We start from the raw sequence: 13,109 nt of genomic DNA on the forward strand, positions 1-13,109 counted from the left end.
AGACCAACTGCCCCTGCTGGTTCTTCACTAGGGGTTTCCCCTTTTGTGGGTTTCAAAAAAATTCTAAGTGAGAATCAGTTTAAATGAAATGGCTCATATTTTTACTCAATACATGTGTGCAGGCTCATCATTTCACAGATTGGGCAGCAAACATTATGAATCAGTTCTTAGCTGAACACACACAGGCATGTAACAAATATGCTGTATTCCAGGAAATGAAAAGATAGCAAAAATAAATTACTTCCAACATATGGTCTGTGTTGTAGATATTTTCATTCCAACACAGAGAAAAGCCACCTGTTCCCAGTTTGTACAATCTACTATTCCTTGAGCACTGTTTCATTGATTTTTTTTAGCCAAAGTTCTTTCCCCTAATCCTTAGATTTTGTTGTTTCTCCTTTAGCAATACCTTGTTTCTGTTCAATTCCGTTTCTCTTTTGTGGCCTAAAAAATTGACACCTACCAAGTCTCTGCCTGCAGATACCAATCATGTATGTCATCTAAACTTGCAGAAGAAGCAGGATTTATTATGATTCAGAAACTCGACTGAAGCTGATGTGCTTTTTAAACAGACAGAAGATACCAATTATAGACCAAAACGATGATAATTTGAATGCTTCCTACACTACAGTTCCACATGCATCAAGACTCGTGGGGAGAGGGATGGCAGCCTATCACTTGCCTGTTCCTTTTTCAGAAAGAAAAACAAATCTTTTCATTTGGTATCTAAAACCATGGAGCTCTACCATCACCTATGAATAGACTTTAAAGGAAATATATTATTATTTGCTACAATGAACATTCAGCCTTGTCAGTTCTCAACTCAATTTCTTCACCTTCACCCTCACCAAGATTGCAATGAAATTACGCTTCCTCTTTTGTCTACTGAAAACTACATTGTTGCATAGGTAAGGTAAAGGTAAATGTTTTTCCCTGGCATTAAATCCAATTGTGTTGGACTCTGGGGGTTGTTGCTCATCTCCATTTCTAAGCCAAAGAGACGGCGTTGTCCGTAGACACCTCCAAGGTCAGGTGGCCAGCATTGTTGCATATGAGACACTATATGATTCAGCTGATGGAACCAATGAAACAAACACAGTCTTACAAAACTTTAAAGAATAAGCTGCCAGTTTCAACCCACAATTTTAAGAGCATGTTTATGCTTTTTGCTTTCTCTCAATACAGCCATTTGTACAAATAACAATCCCTTCTGCAAGCAAAACTGACAATATTAAACTAGAAAAGCGACTGACTATATTGAACTAGAAATCATATAGTGAGCTCTACCATGTTTTAAATAAAAGAACATTTAAAAATCATCTGGATAATTTTCTTGTAAGATTTTGGAAAGATATGTATGCTGTGTATGTGTCTTGTTTCTTATATTAATCTTAATCAATTCAATGGCAATTTACCCAAAGTATTCCAAATCTTTCCATTGTTCCATGTAATACTGAAAGAGTAGCCAACATGTTCTACGGTTAGTATCCTGCCATTCTAGTCTAAAATGATTACATGTTAAAACAGGGACATTATAAAGATGTATCAACCATGACTTATGAGTAAAGAAATAAACAGTTATGCCTCTTTTTTGTTTTGGTTTTTTATGACATAAATTAAATACTAGGAAATACCAAAGCTTGATTTTCAAAATTAATATATGAAATAATAAATGTTTTAGTTGGCAGTCCAAAGTATACTAATTACATTGTTTAGATAAACAGCAGAAAATCAATGTTAAACTGCTCATCACTAGTGTCCTATACCCCCATATATTTCTAGATCGCAGAATAGAGGATGCAATGGGACAATATTTATTGTAAATTGTTTTCTGTAACATGTCGTCTTTTGTTTTACCATTATCATACACATTGCATATTGATCAAAACTAAGAACACAATTTCAGGAAACAAAAGAAGCAGAAATCAATAAAAAAAACAGGCCTGTTATAGCTAAAGTCGAACTGCAGTTGGATAGCCTTCCTTTCTGAAGAACTGGATGATGTTTGTATAGTATATGTCAATATTCTGTTCATACTGCTCCGGACAATTAAAATTCACTGGTGATATTTTTTTCATAAGAGAAAGGGGGCGTCTTATGTATATAACTTAGTAGCTATTAATGACTAAATTTGTGACAGAGGTGAATGAACTGCTCTTATGAAGAAAAGAACGAATATATGGTTAAGAAAAAAGAACAGCATATGTGGTAAAATTAGTGGAAACTTATACTGATTTGGTTGCACTGTATCAACCAATAATCTGTACATTTTCAAATAGTATTACATAAGGAATGCAGACATGTAAAGATGAATTATCTACAGATTTCAAAGCAAGGAGGTTATCTGTGTTCGAGTGGAAAAATAAAGAGTGGTTATCACTGCTCACATTTATTACACAAATTAAATGCTATAGTCTTTGCTCTACTTAATCACTTCCTATTTGCTACCAGGGAATGTCTATTCCAACTCTCAAAATGAATAAGGTGAACATTAATGAGGAAAATCAGGGATCCAAAAGTTAAACTTTGATCCTAATTATATAGAAAAGAGATAATAATCACACTTTCAGGCAATTACGGGACATTTTTCTGATCTATAGACTACAGTAGTTATAATGCTGACTGTAAAGCATATTAAAATGGAGTTAATATGGACTTAGAATTTTTACAATATACTTAGCATTTTTTAATTTTTGCATAGATTTAAAGTGGAAAGAGTAACAACAGATCACAAAAACAAGCATTGGTTTACAAGGTAATACACACCGCTATAAGGGAAATACTGTACTATGTGCATACACTTCCCCTGCAATTTTCAAACTGGTTTCGAAGAAGCAGTCTTCTGAATCAATAAACCTAGAATACAGTAATGAGACTCTGAAAATTAGCAGGGGGTCTGGCTAGCTGGGCAGACAGAACTATATGCTTCCAATAAAACACATCAATCAAGGTACAGTGAACAGGGATCCAGTTTAAAAGCAAGAACCTAAAGGCCTTTGGTGTAAGTGAACATGTCGAGCAGCAATTGAAGCTGTATCATCTTTCTACTAACTACAGTAATTCAAGTCTTGTATCAATCAATTTTTGTAAACAAACAAAGAAAATCAGTACAACATTGGCATGCTTCACATTATATGTATAGTTAAATAAATGGAATTCTGATATAATGAAGACTATCAAATGAGATAGAACTATTTTGAGCTTTGAGGGTTTTGATATCTTAAAAAGTAAGTACATGCTAATCTGATTTCTAATAAAGAATTAAGTATCTTGGAATGCTGCCAAATGTGAAATTTGTCGCTTCCAAGTACAGAACAAGACAGCAAAGAACTTTGTATTTAGAACTACTGTATATTTGGCTTTTGACATATCATTTTAATGGGGGGTATGTTGTTCTTTACCCTAATTATGTCATAAATCATATATAGTTAAGATTATTTATTTATTTAGTTATTGTGTTAAATGCTTGCACTATGCATTATTTTAGTTGCATATGTTTTAGCTGAAGGGAAAATGTGGGATATAAATAAATAAATAAAAACATCAGATGAAGGAAAAAGTTACCACAAAGGCAATTTGTTTTATTGTTGTTAGTAGTTCAAAGATATGATGCATGTCAATAGAACTCTGCATCAGTTGCAGAACTACTATAGTTCATCGCATAATAGTCACATTTCCCCCCTTTTTTATAAAAAGGGGAGTGTGACTATTACACAAGGAAAAATTCTATTTTTTAAATAAATAAATAAATAAAATGCCTTACCTCCGAAAGTAGAGGAAGAGGAGGGATGATCTAGCCTCAAACACACTGCTTGGTTTATGTTTGTTTGTTCTTTAACATTGTAGAGCCATTTGGGGCTGATTTTCCCTCCCTTCCTTCTTTTCTTGAAAGCAAGGCAGTTAAAAATGGAGGTCTTTGGAGTTGCACTCTTCCCTCCTCCCTCCTTCTTCAAAGCCAAAGTAGTTTCCAAATATGAAATGTAGCTCTTTGGAGAAAGGAGGAAAGAGGAAAGATCTGAGTTCCAGAAACATCAATTTCATGTTTATTAAACTTCCTTGCCTCCTAAGAAGAAGAAATGAGAGAAGAGTGGAGCTTCAGAGATATTCATGTTGTAGTTTTTAATCAGCCTTGCCTTTAGAGAAGGGAGGGAGGGAGGATCAGCCTCAAATGGGGATGTGACTATTATGTGAGGAAAATAGAAATATAATTTTGGCACCCAAAAATGGGAATGCGACTATTATGCAATGGTGACTATTATGAGATGAAATACAGTATTTTGTTCAGTATTGCAAAACTGGCACTATAAAAAGCTACTATATGAGCATTATGAGACAGTGCAATGTCCTTCCTGAAATTAGTGCCCTGCCTTTTAGAAGCAGTATTTCTTGTGACAAAAAGACAAATTTTATTGCTTTGACACAGATTTGAATGGTGCCCATTCCCTTCTTTTTTGTAAGTGCAGCTTTATAGTTATTTTCCCTAGAGACTGCTCTTCCTGAGGTCAATGGAATTAACAGTTCATTCTGGATACAAAAACTATGTTGACCTTAGAAGTAGTTCTGTATTCTTATACACCACTTTGGCTTATCTTTAATTATAAGAAGAGACTAATTTGGCTGTTTCAGAGAAGAGCTTCTAGCAAATTGGATAGAGGATTACCACCCCCTCTCTCCTGAAAGATCCAAGACAAATTAAATCAGTCCCAGAAGGCTTCTCTTGACAGATTCTCAGTATTGACTTTTCATTATATTATGAAGAGATTTCTAAAAATAACTTCTGCTAATACCAACAGTAGAAATGAATCACGCTGAAAAGGTAAGGGGTTATACAGAAGGAAAGTTTACTAATAGATAAACATATAAAGGCCAATATGTGGCTTTCCCACACGTCTATCTTTGTCAGTATGTACAAAAAGTAGAAAAGTAGCATTTTCCTTTTCTTAAGATTGGGTTAGTTATTTGGATTAAGAGGTTTGCATTCACCAAATTAACTAGCAATTTATTACTCCTTCCCCAAAAACCTTTAAGGTTTTTAGATTCTGATGTTCACTGATGCGATGTGCCCATCTCTCCACACAGTTAAACACTTCATTCTGTTTTCAGTTCCTATTACTAAATTCTTCAGATTGGCAAAAAGGAACCCTATAGTAGTAGGCATTTTATGTCAGCACGAAGCAAGCATAGAATCATAGAACCACAGGGTTGTAAGAGACCACATGGGCCATCCTGTCCAACCCCCTGCCATCCAGGAAAAGCACAATCAAAATACCCCCAACAGATGGCCATCTAGACTCTGTTTAAAAGCCTTCAAAGACTGCTTCCACTATACTTCAAGGCCAAGAGTTCCACTGTTGGACAGCTCTTGTGGTCAGGAAGTTTCCCGTAATTTGAACTCATTATTCCAAGTCCTAGTTTCCAGAGCCGCAAAAAACTAGTCTGCTCCCTCTTCTTTATGACATTCTTTCAGATATTTAAATATGGCGATTATGTCTCCTCTCAACCTACTCTTCTGCAGGCTAAACATATCCAGCTTTTAAGCTGCTCCTCACAGGGCTTGTTCTCCACCCCCTTGATCATTTTAGTTGCCTCAGGACACGGTTCCAGCTTGTCAGTATCCCTCTTGAATTGCGATGCCCAGAATTGGACACAGTATTCCAGGTGAGGCCAGACTATCTTGGAGTCATCGTGGATAACAAGTTGAACATGAGCCAACAATGTGATGTGGTGGCAAAAAAGCCAATGGGATTTTTGGCCTGCATGAATAGGAGTTTAGTGTCTAGATCCAGGGAAGTCATGCTCCCCCTCTATTCTGCCTTGGTCAGCCCACACCTGGAATACTGTTTCCAATTCTGGGCACTGCAATTTAAGGAAGATGTTGACAAGCTGGAATGTGTCCAGAGGAGGGTGACTAAAATGATCATGGGTCTGGGGAACAAGTCCTATGAGGAATGGCTTAATGAGTTGGGCATGTTTAGCCAGCAGAAGAAAAAGCTGAGAGGAGACATGATGGCCATGTGAGGGGAAGTCATAGGGAAAAGGGAGCAAGCTTGTTTTCTGCTGCCCTGGAGACTAGGATGCGGAACAATGGCTTTAAACTACAGGAAAAGAGATTCCACCTGAACATTAGGAAGAACTTCCTAACTGTGAGAGCTGTTCAGCAGTGGATCTTTTTTACATGTACTATTGTCAAGCCATGTTATTACACATCCTGTATCTGTGCATTTCATTTTTTCTGTCTAAATGTAGTATCCTACATTTCCCCTTGTTGAAATTTATTTTGTTAGTTTTGGCTCAGCTCAATCTGTTAAGGTTATTTTGAATTCTGATCCTGTCTTCCTGAGTATTAGCTATCTCCTCCAGTTTGGTGTCATCTGCAAACTAAACCTTCACCTAAGTCATTAATAAAAATGCTGAATAGCACTAGGCCAAGGACTAAATCTGGCTACACTTCACTAGTTACTTTTTTCCAAGATGAAGAGTGAGCGTCCTTTGGGTCAGGTGGATTTGTAACCAATTATAAATCCATCTAACAGTAGTATTGTCTAGCCCACATTTAACTAGTTTCTTTGAAAAAAGGTCATGGGGGACTTTGTCAAAGGCCTTACTAAAATCAAAATATGCTACATCCACAGTATTCCCTCCATCTACTAAGCTTGTAATTCTATCAAAAAAGAGATAAGATTAATCTGGCATGACTTGTTATTGAGAAATTTATGTTGACTTTTAGTGATCACAGCATTATTTTCTAAGGGATTACAGACTGCTCCTTAATAATCTGCTCCAGAGTCTTTCCTGGTATTGATGTCAGGCTGACTGGATACCAATTGTTTCAAATAGTATTAAATTGTATTAAAACAATAGAAAATAAGTTTATAACTATGACAGATAGGATACACCACCCACACATCCTAAGAAGTAATTCAACTATACAATGATAATCGAAAGATTATAAAGATAAGAAGGGTAATCAAAATAGGTAGCAAAGGCAGAAGACTCAGAGAAGAAAAAGATATAAAATATTTTTTCCTGAAAACAGGGCAAACCATAAACATACCAAATACAGCCAACAGGACAGAAAAATGTTTTTTAATGAAGCTGCTCAAAAAAGGGGGAAAGCGTAATGTAGCCAACCTTACTAATAATCACAGCTTAGCTCACTGGTTACAGTTTCAATATGAACTTTCTATCATGTTAATGAATCCCTGATAATTGCTAATTCTTTATATATCTTCACACCTGAGGAATAATCTTAAAACATTCAGTGACATACATTTCATTTAGATGCCTCATTACAATTTAAATTAACTGGAATTTTAATACGTACGAAGAAACCTTCGAGAACTTCAAGGTGAAAAAGATATACTTTAAGATATATTTATATAATTATATACAGTGATACCTCAACTTACGAGTGACCAAAGTTATGGGTTTTTTTGAGAGAGAGGAGTATGTGCATGATGCGATGATGGCAGAATAAGCATTCCCTTAATCAACCACCACTGAGGAGGAGGAGGGAGGGAAGGAGGTAGTGGTGGCTGAGGAGAAGGAAGGACAGCCCAGCGAGCTCTCTTGGGTCTGGGGAAGGAGCACAGGGCCTTCTCCCCCTCCCCCCAAAATTTCAGTCTCCAGAGTAGTGCGCCCCTCTCTCCTCCCTTTGCCCCAGTCGGCAAATGAACTTGGTGTGAGCCACCAACAGGAAAATACAAATACAAGAAATTATTAATGCATTTTTCAGGGAGGGGAATTTTCCATCCTGTTTAAAAGAATCAGTAGTTAGACCGCTGCTGAAGAAACCGTCCCTGAATCACCTGAACATTAATAATTACAGACAGGTCTAACCTCCATTTTTAATGCAAGGTGATTGAGAAGGCAGTTGCCCTCCAACTTCAGCTAGTCTTGCGATGACACACACTTCCTTGACACATTTCAAACCAGCTTCAGAGCAAAGCAGAGCAGAGACTGCTATTGTTGCCTTAGTGGATGATCTCTGACTCAAAACCAACAGGTAGAGGGTGTCCCTGTTGGAGATTCTAGACCTCTCGGCAGCCTTTGATACCATCGACCATGGTATCCTTCTGGAATGCTGGGGGGGGGGGGGGCTGGGAATCGGAGGCACTGTGATGTATTGGTTCCAGTGGTAACGCTCAGCCAGGATAGCTCCTCCTCCAAAAAGGTGCTGCTATATGGTATCCCACAAGGGACCATTCTATCCCCAATGCTCTTTACTATTTACATGAAGCCACTGGGAGAGATCATCCATAGGCATGGGGCAGGGTGTTATCAGTATGCTGATGACATCCAAATATATTTCTCCAAGCCTTCAAAAACAGCTTCAGCTAAGGATAGCCTATCTCCTCTGAATGACTGCTTGGAGGAGGTACTTGTGCTGGATGAAGAAAAACAAATTGAAAGTGAATCCAGATAAAACAGATGTGCTTGCCATCAAAAGTCGTAATCTGGGGATAGAGGTATGTAAACAAGTTACATTCACCCTGAAAAACTTTGTTTGCAGCTTGGGAGCTAGATCAGCTGTCGGAATTTAAAAACCATCTAAAGACACATCTCTTCTGGCAGGCCTACCTACATAGTTTTTAATTACAAATTTTTAACATGTCCTTTGTTTGATGTCTGTTTTGTGTACTTTATCTATTTTAAAGAAATACAGTTTTAATGTGGATATTTTATAGAAATATGTATATTTGTTGAATTTTTGCAGTGTTCATGTTTTTTAATTGTGTTGTAATCCACCTCAAGCCACAGGGAGACGGGGGTAAGAAATAAAATTATTATTATTATTATCATTATTCCCTAAGCAGGGAGTTCCAGAGTTGAGGGGCAGCTACCGAGAAGGCCCTTTCTCTCGTTCCCATCAATTCAGCTTGAGATGGAGGTGGGACCAAGAGAAGGGCCTCTCCTGAAGACCTCAGGGCCTGGACACATGCATACAAGGGGATGCGGTCGGCCAAATAGCCTGGACCTGAACCATCTATTTATACATGTGTCCACATCTAGACACTCCAATAACATCATCATTGTTCTGCAAAAATGGCTTACACTGTTATGACTGAGGGGTCATTTTGAATAAAAAGACAAAGGTTTCTTGTCCACACTGGATCCTCCAGTGAACTTCAAGTATTCCACTTGTTGCAGAAAAATTACTTTCAGTGAAGGTGGGATAGTGAAGTAAATGACCTGAATCCAGAAACCATTCTGCAGAAAACCAGAGTAAAATTAGACAAGAACGAACCTTTCACAATACTAGTTGAGAGAGCACTGGTCAGCACTTTCTTCAACAATGACCTCTTTACATGGAAGTTCCAACATTTCAAAACATTTCAAAATGCTACAGAACTTATCTATTTGCATCAATCATTTTAGGAGCATGCATATTTTGAGGTAGTAACATGCTTTTCCATCTATGATTGGAAAGTCTCCTTTTTTGTGCAGCTTCCCGACTGTAAAAACATAATTTTGAAAATTCCTTTAAAAAAAATAAAAAAAAATGCTCTGGGACTCAGATCACTTTCTTACTGCCAATTAGTTATGGATTGTTTCAGCACACCTTTTCTTTCATTTATTTTTAATGTAATTTTCCAGCTGTGAAGGGGAAGATGAGGTGATCCTTATTTCAAAAATTCAGCTTCTCTTTTCATAGAATCAGAGTTAGAAGGTGGCCCAGAGCTATAGAGTCCAAACTTCTGATAAGTACAGGAAATTATATAAGTACATCTAAGGCTCCTTCCACTCAGCTATATAAAATTCACATTGAACTGGATTATATGGCAATGTGGACTCAGATAATCCAGTTGAAAGCAGATATTGTTGATTATCTGCCTTGAAATTTGGGGTAATATGGCTGTATGGAAAGGGCCAGAGGTGTCCTGTGCTCCAAAGGATCCAGCAACAATCCAAAGCAGAATTTTGCATCTACAAGGATTGTAAGGCGAAAGAAGAATTTGAAAACTATTCCTATCCCTTTTACTAGCAAAAGAATCCCATTCCATAGCAGAATCTGTCATAGGGAAGTTGAGGATCTAAACAACTGAGATGTTCTCTTATATAATCTAGTTTTATAGTTTATAATGGCACATATTTCTTATATGTGCATTGGGTTTTTTTACAAGAAAGTGCTGAACTTGTGAAATTCAAATTCCCCTGGCTACCAGAGCACATGTGCTGGCCTCAAGGGACGTAGGACACATAGCACTGAAACATAGAGTGAGGGGGTGGAACATGGATGATTTCAGGCCTTCATCCCTTTTGGCCCATCCTCCTGCCTCTATCTTAGTATGCTGGTTCCTATGAGGCCGAGTAGGACCCCCCCCCCTTCTTTTTGGAATCAAGATACCTCGGTTATATTTAGTATACTGGTACTCATATATGCATATTTTACTTGCAACTTCTGATTGCATTAGACAGTTGAACTGTCAGAGGCAAAAATCTTTAGCTTCCTCATTTGCTCAAAATTGTGTCTCTTTCCATGAACTACCAGTAAAAATCACACTTCAAGTGCAATATAATGCAATTCTTTAGGTATTACATACAGTTTAATAATTCATTGTATAAAGTAAAAGCTATTTTCCAATCACCAGTCACTTCAAGTTTCATAACACCATTTTGATTTTTTCACAGCCGCCTTAATTGTATTCTGTATATTTTATGAGGCACCATAAAGGACAAAAATTGCACCATCATATCATGTTATTCAATATGTAATATCAACGTGAACTACAAGATACAGAGAAGATTTTTATTGTAATGATCTTATTCCATGTATCAATAGTTAGAAGACTAATCTTTTATTATCAGGAACCCGAAAGATAAAATAAAAACATAATTCATTATAGTATTAACTGAAGCTTGGTGATTAGTCTGTGCAGCCAGCAATCTTATGGTTCCACTTATCCCTTCTGAATATAAGCATACCAAAGACAGCCACATTTTTTCAGTGTATATGTTTTACAAACATATTCACTGTTTAACATAAATGGATTCCCCCTCCCACTGCTAACCAACCTTCGAAAACGACAACATTTTTGATCTTAGACTGATTCATCAAGAAGTCAGATATTCAGTGGGCTTTTTGATCTCCTTGTATTCTTTAGGAAACAATTTCTCAATTATTTTGCTCTCCCCTATGAGTGTGAATATTCATAGCTGTTTTCTCTACACTGCAGGGGTAAAAAATTTCCTCTACAATATTCTCCCTATATTCATATTCCTAAAGTTTGTGAAGTACCATTTCTCAGAGAAAAACACACTGTTTTTTAATGCAAACATATTTTTTCTGCACATAGGAGGATTTTCTGCACAGTAAAGAGTATGTTCCGTGCAGACACAATTATTTTCAAAGTTTTCTATGCAGAAAATAGGTCTGTGGAAACTGGACATTTTTAAAACATAGAATAATTCACTTGCAATGCTTTGGGACATTTGAAAATGAGGAAAAATGTGTGTAATTCTTGCTGATCTATATTAAAAAAAACAGGCTTCTGGGGAAACCCACCTTTTGAACTTGAAACAAATAACAATTTTTCTAGATCTGTTAAAGGAACTGGGTGAGGCGGGGAGATGAGCAAGGAAACAAAAAGCCTTGATAAACTTATTTAAATTCAGTAATGTCCAAAAAGCAATGTTTCCAGTGTTTTCACTGCAGACTCTACAATGAACAAATATTACAGAAAATCCAAAAAAATAAATAAATGGAGGAATGTACAGAAAAACAAGATGATCCGGCATATATACAATCAGGAGAGTAAGTACAGATTCTGTCTACTTTGGGATCTTACTCCTGGAGAATTTTTTTTCATAATTTGGGAGGAAAATAGTTTCCATGAAATAGAAGAAAATGAAATGCCTTACCAAGGTTAGTGAACCACAAACTGAAATGGCAATTTTATATGAATAAAAAGAACTATTCTGGTGGTAAAGTAGCATGTAAACAAACACTTTCAGGAATCAACTTTGTCAATTTTAATAATACCAGATGTACTTACATTATTAAAAGGAGAGGATACGCATTCCGTTCTGTAAATTCCTTTGGAAATGACAACTGTAAAGGAAGTTCTTTTAAGAAAAGAGCAAAACATTAAAGGCTGGTAGTTTCAACGATGAAAAAAAAGTCATGATTTGAAAAAAAATATGTCAATAACTTCTAGATATATTTACCATAATCATCAATATGGAGCATTTTGGTTTCAGTCCGAAATTTCATTTTCTTTAAAACTGCTTCTTTTAATATGGAATTATTTTCTAATATATAAAATTCTGTAACAACAAAAATAGCAATGACTAAATGAAAAACAAAGTGCATTTAAAATATAATAAGATGTAAGATAACAAAGCCTGAAATGTTAGTTTTGAAAATACAATTATATAAATAAAATATATTTTGCTAAACTAGGCTAATGTCAGGAGAAACCCTTGCTTTTAAAATAGAAAAACAATGAAAATTATGATTTATTTAATTTAATTTGAAATATGCAAGTCCTACCTATAATTTTTACTGGCTGTAACTGTCTTGGCATCTAAAATATATAGCTTATATTTCAAAGCTCTGAAGTAGCTCATAAAGTAATAAGTTACTTCACAATAGGTGAAGATTTAAAAAAATAATAGCATTGGGATTTGAGAGCAACAAGTAAGTTTTCACTGTATGTATTTCTTCTTTAAGGAGAAATACATACCTTTTACCCTATTTTATATGAAACGGCACTGAACTTGCATCTATTTTAAAGCTTTTGAACCAGTCCTCCCAACCAAATGATATAAAATCTATTGCTTTATTCCAATTCAAAATAACCAACAATTTGGCCTAAGACGTTGCCAGCCAGCTACCTTTGAGAATACCTAGAGCACCTTTGAGAATACCTAGAGAATACCTGGGAGCCCGGGGGGGGGGGGGGGGAAGAGAGTCCCGAGACCATCAGAAAACACATATTTCTGGTGTTATTTGGCAGAGAAGGCTGAATATCTCTTTGCCTGTCCTTCTCTTCCTTTTTGGAAACAGATGGTGAATCCTCCCACCAAAAGCCCAATTTGCCCAATTCAATCATTGGTGGGCTTCTATGAGCTCTTTGATTGTAGGTGAACTATGTACTAGCAACTAT

General features: G+C 36.3%; 1 protein-coding gene across 3 annotated transcripts in view; it reads right to left on the reverse strand.

The window, feature by feature from the left end:
- dpp10 (dipeptidyl peptidase like 10) overlaps positions 1 to 13,109 on the reverse strand; it is a 798,815-nt gene that overhangs the window by 19,507 nt on the left and 766,199 nt on the right. For all 3 annotated transcript variants that reach the window (XM_008109652.3, XM_003214894.4, XM_008109657.3), the window contains exons 18-19: positions 12,169 to 12,267; positions 11,997 to 12,066 (exon numbers count right to left, since the gene is read on the reverse strand). In XM_008109652.3, coding sequence (XP_008107859.1) covers positions 11,997 to 12,066; positions 12,169 to 12,267 — 169 coding nt within the window. The remainder of the gene's footprint in view (positions 1 to 11,996; positions 12,067 to 12,168; positions 12,268 to 13,109) is intronic.

The sequence above is a fragment of the Anolis carolinensis genome, chromosome 1, assembly GCF_035594765.1.
Source record: "Anolis carolinensis isolate JA03-04 chromosome 1, rAnoCar3.1.pri, whole genome shotgun sequence".
Lineage (NCBI taxonomy): Eukaryota > Metazoa > Chordata > Lepidosauria > Squamata > Dactyloidae > Anolis > Anolis carolinensis.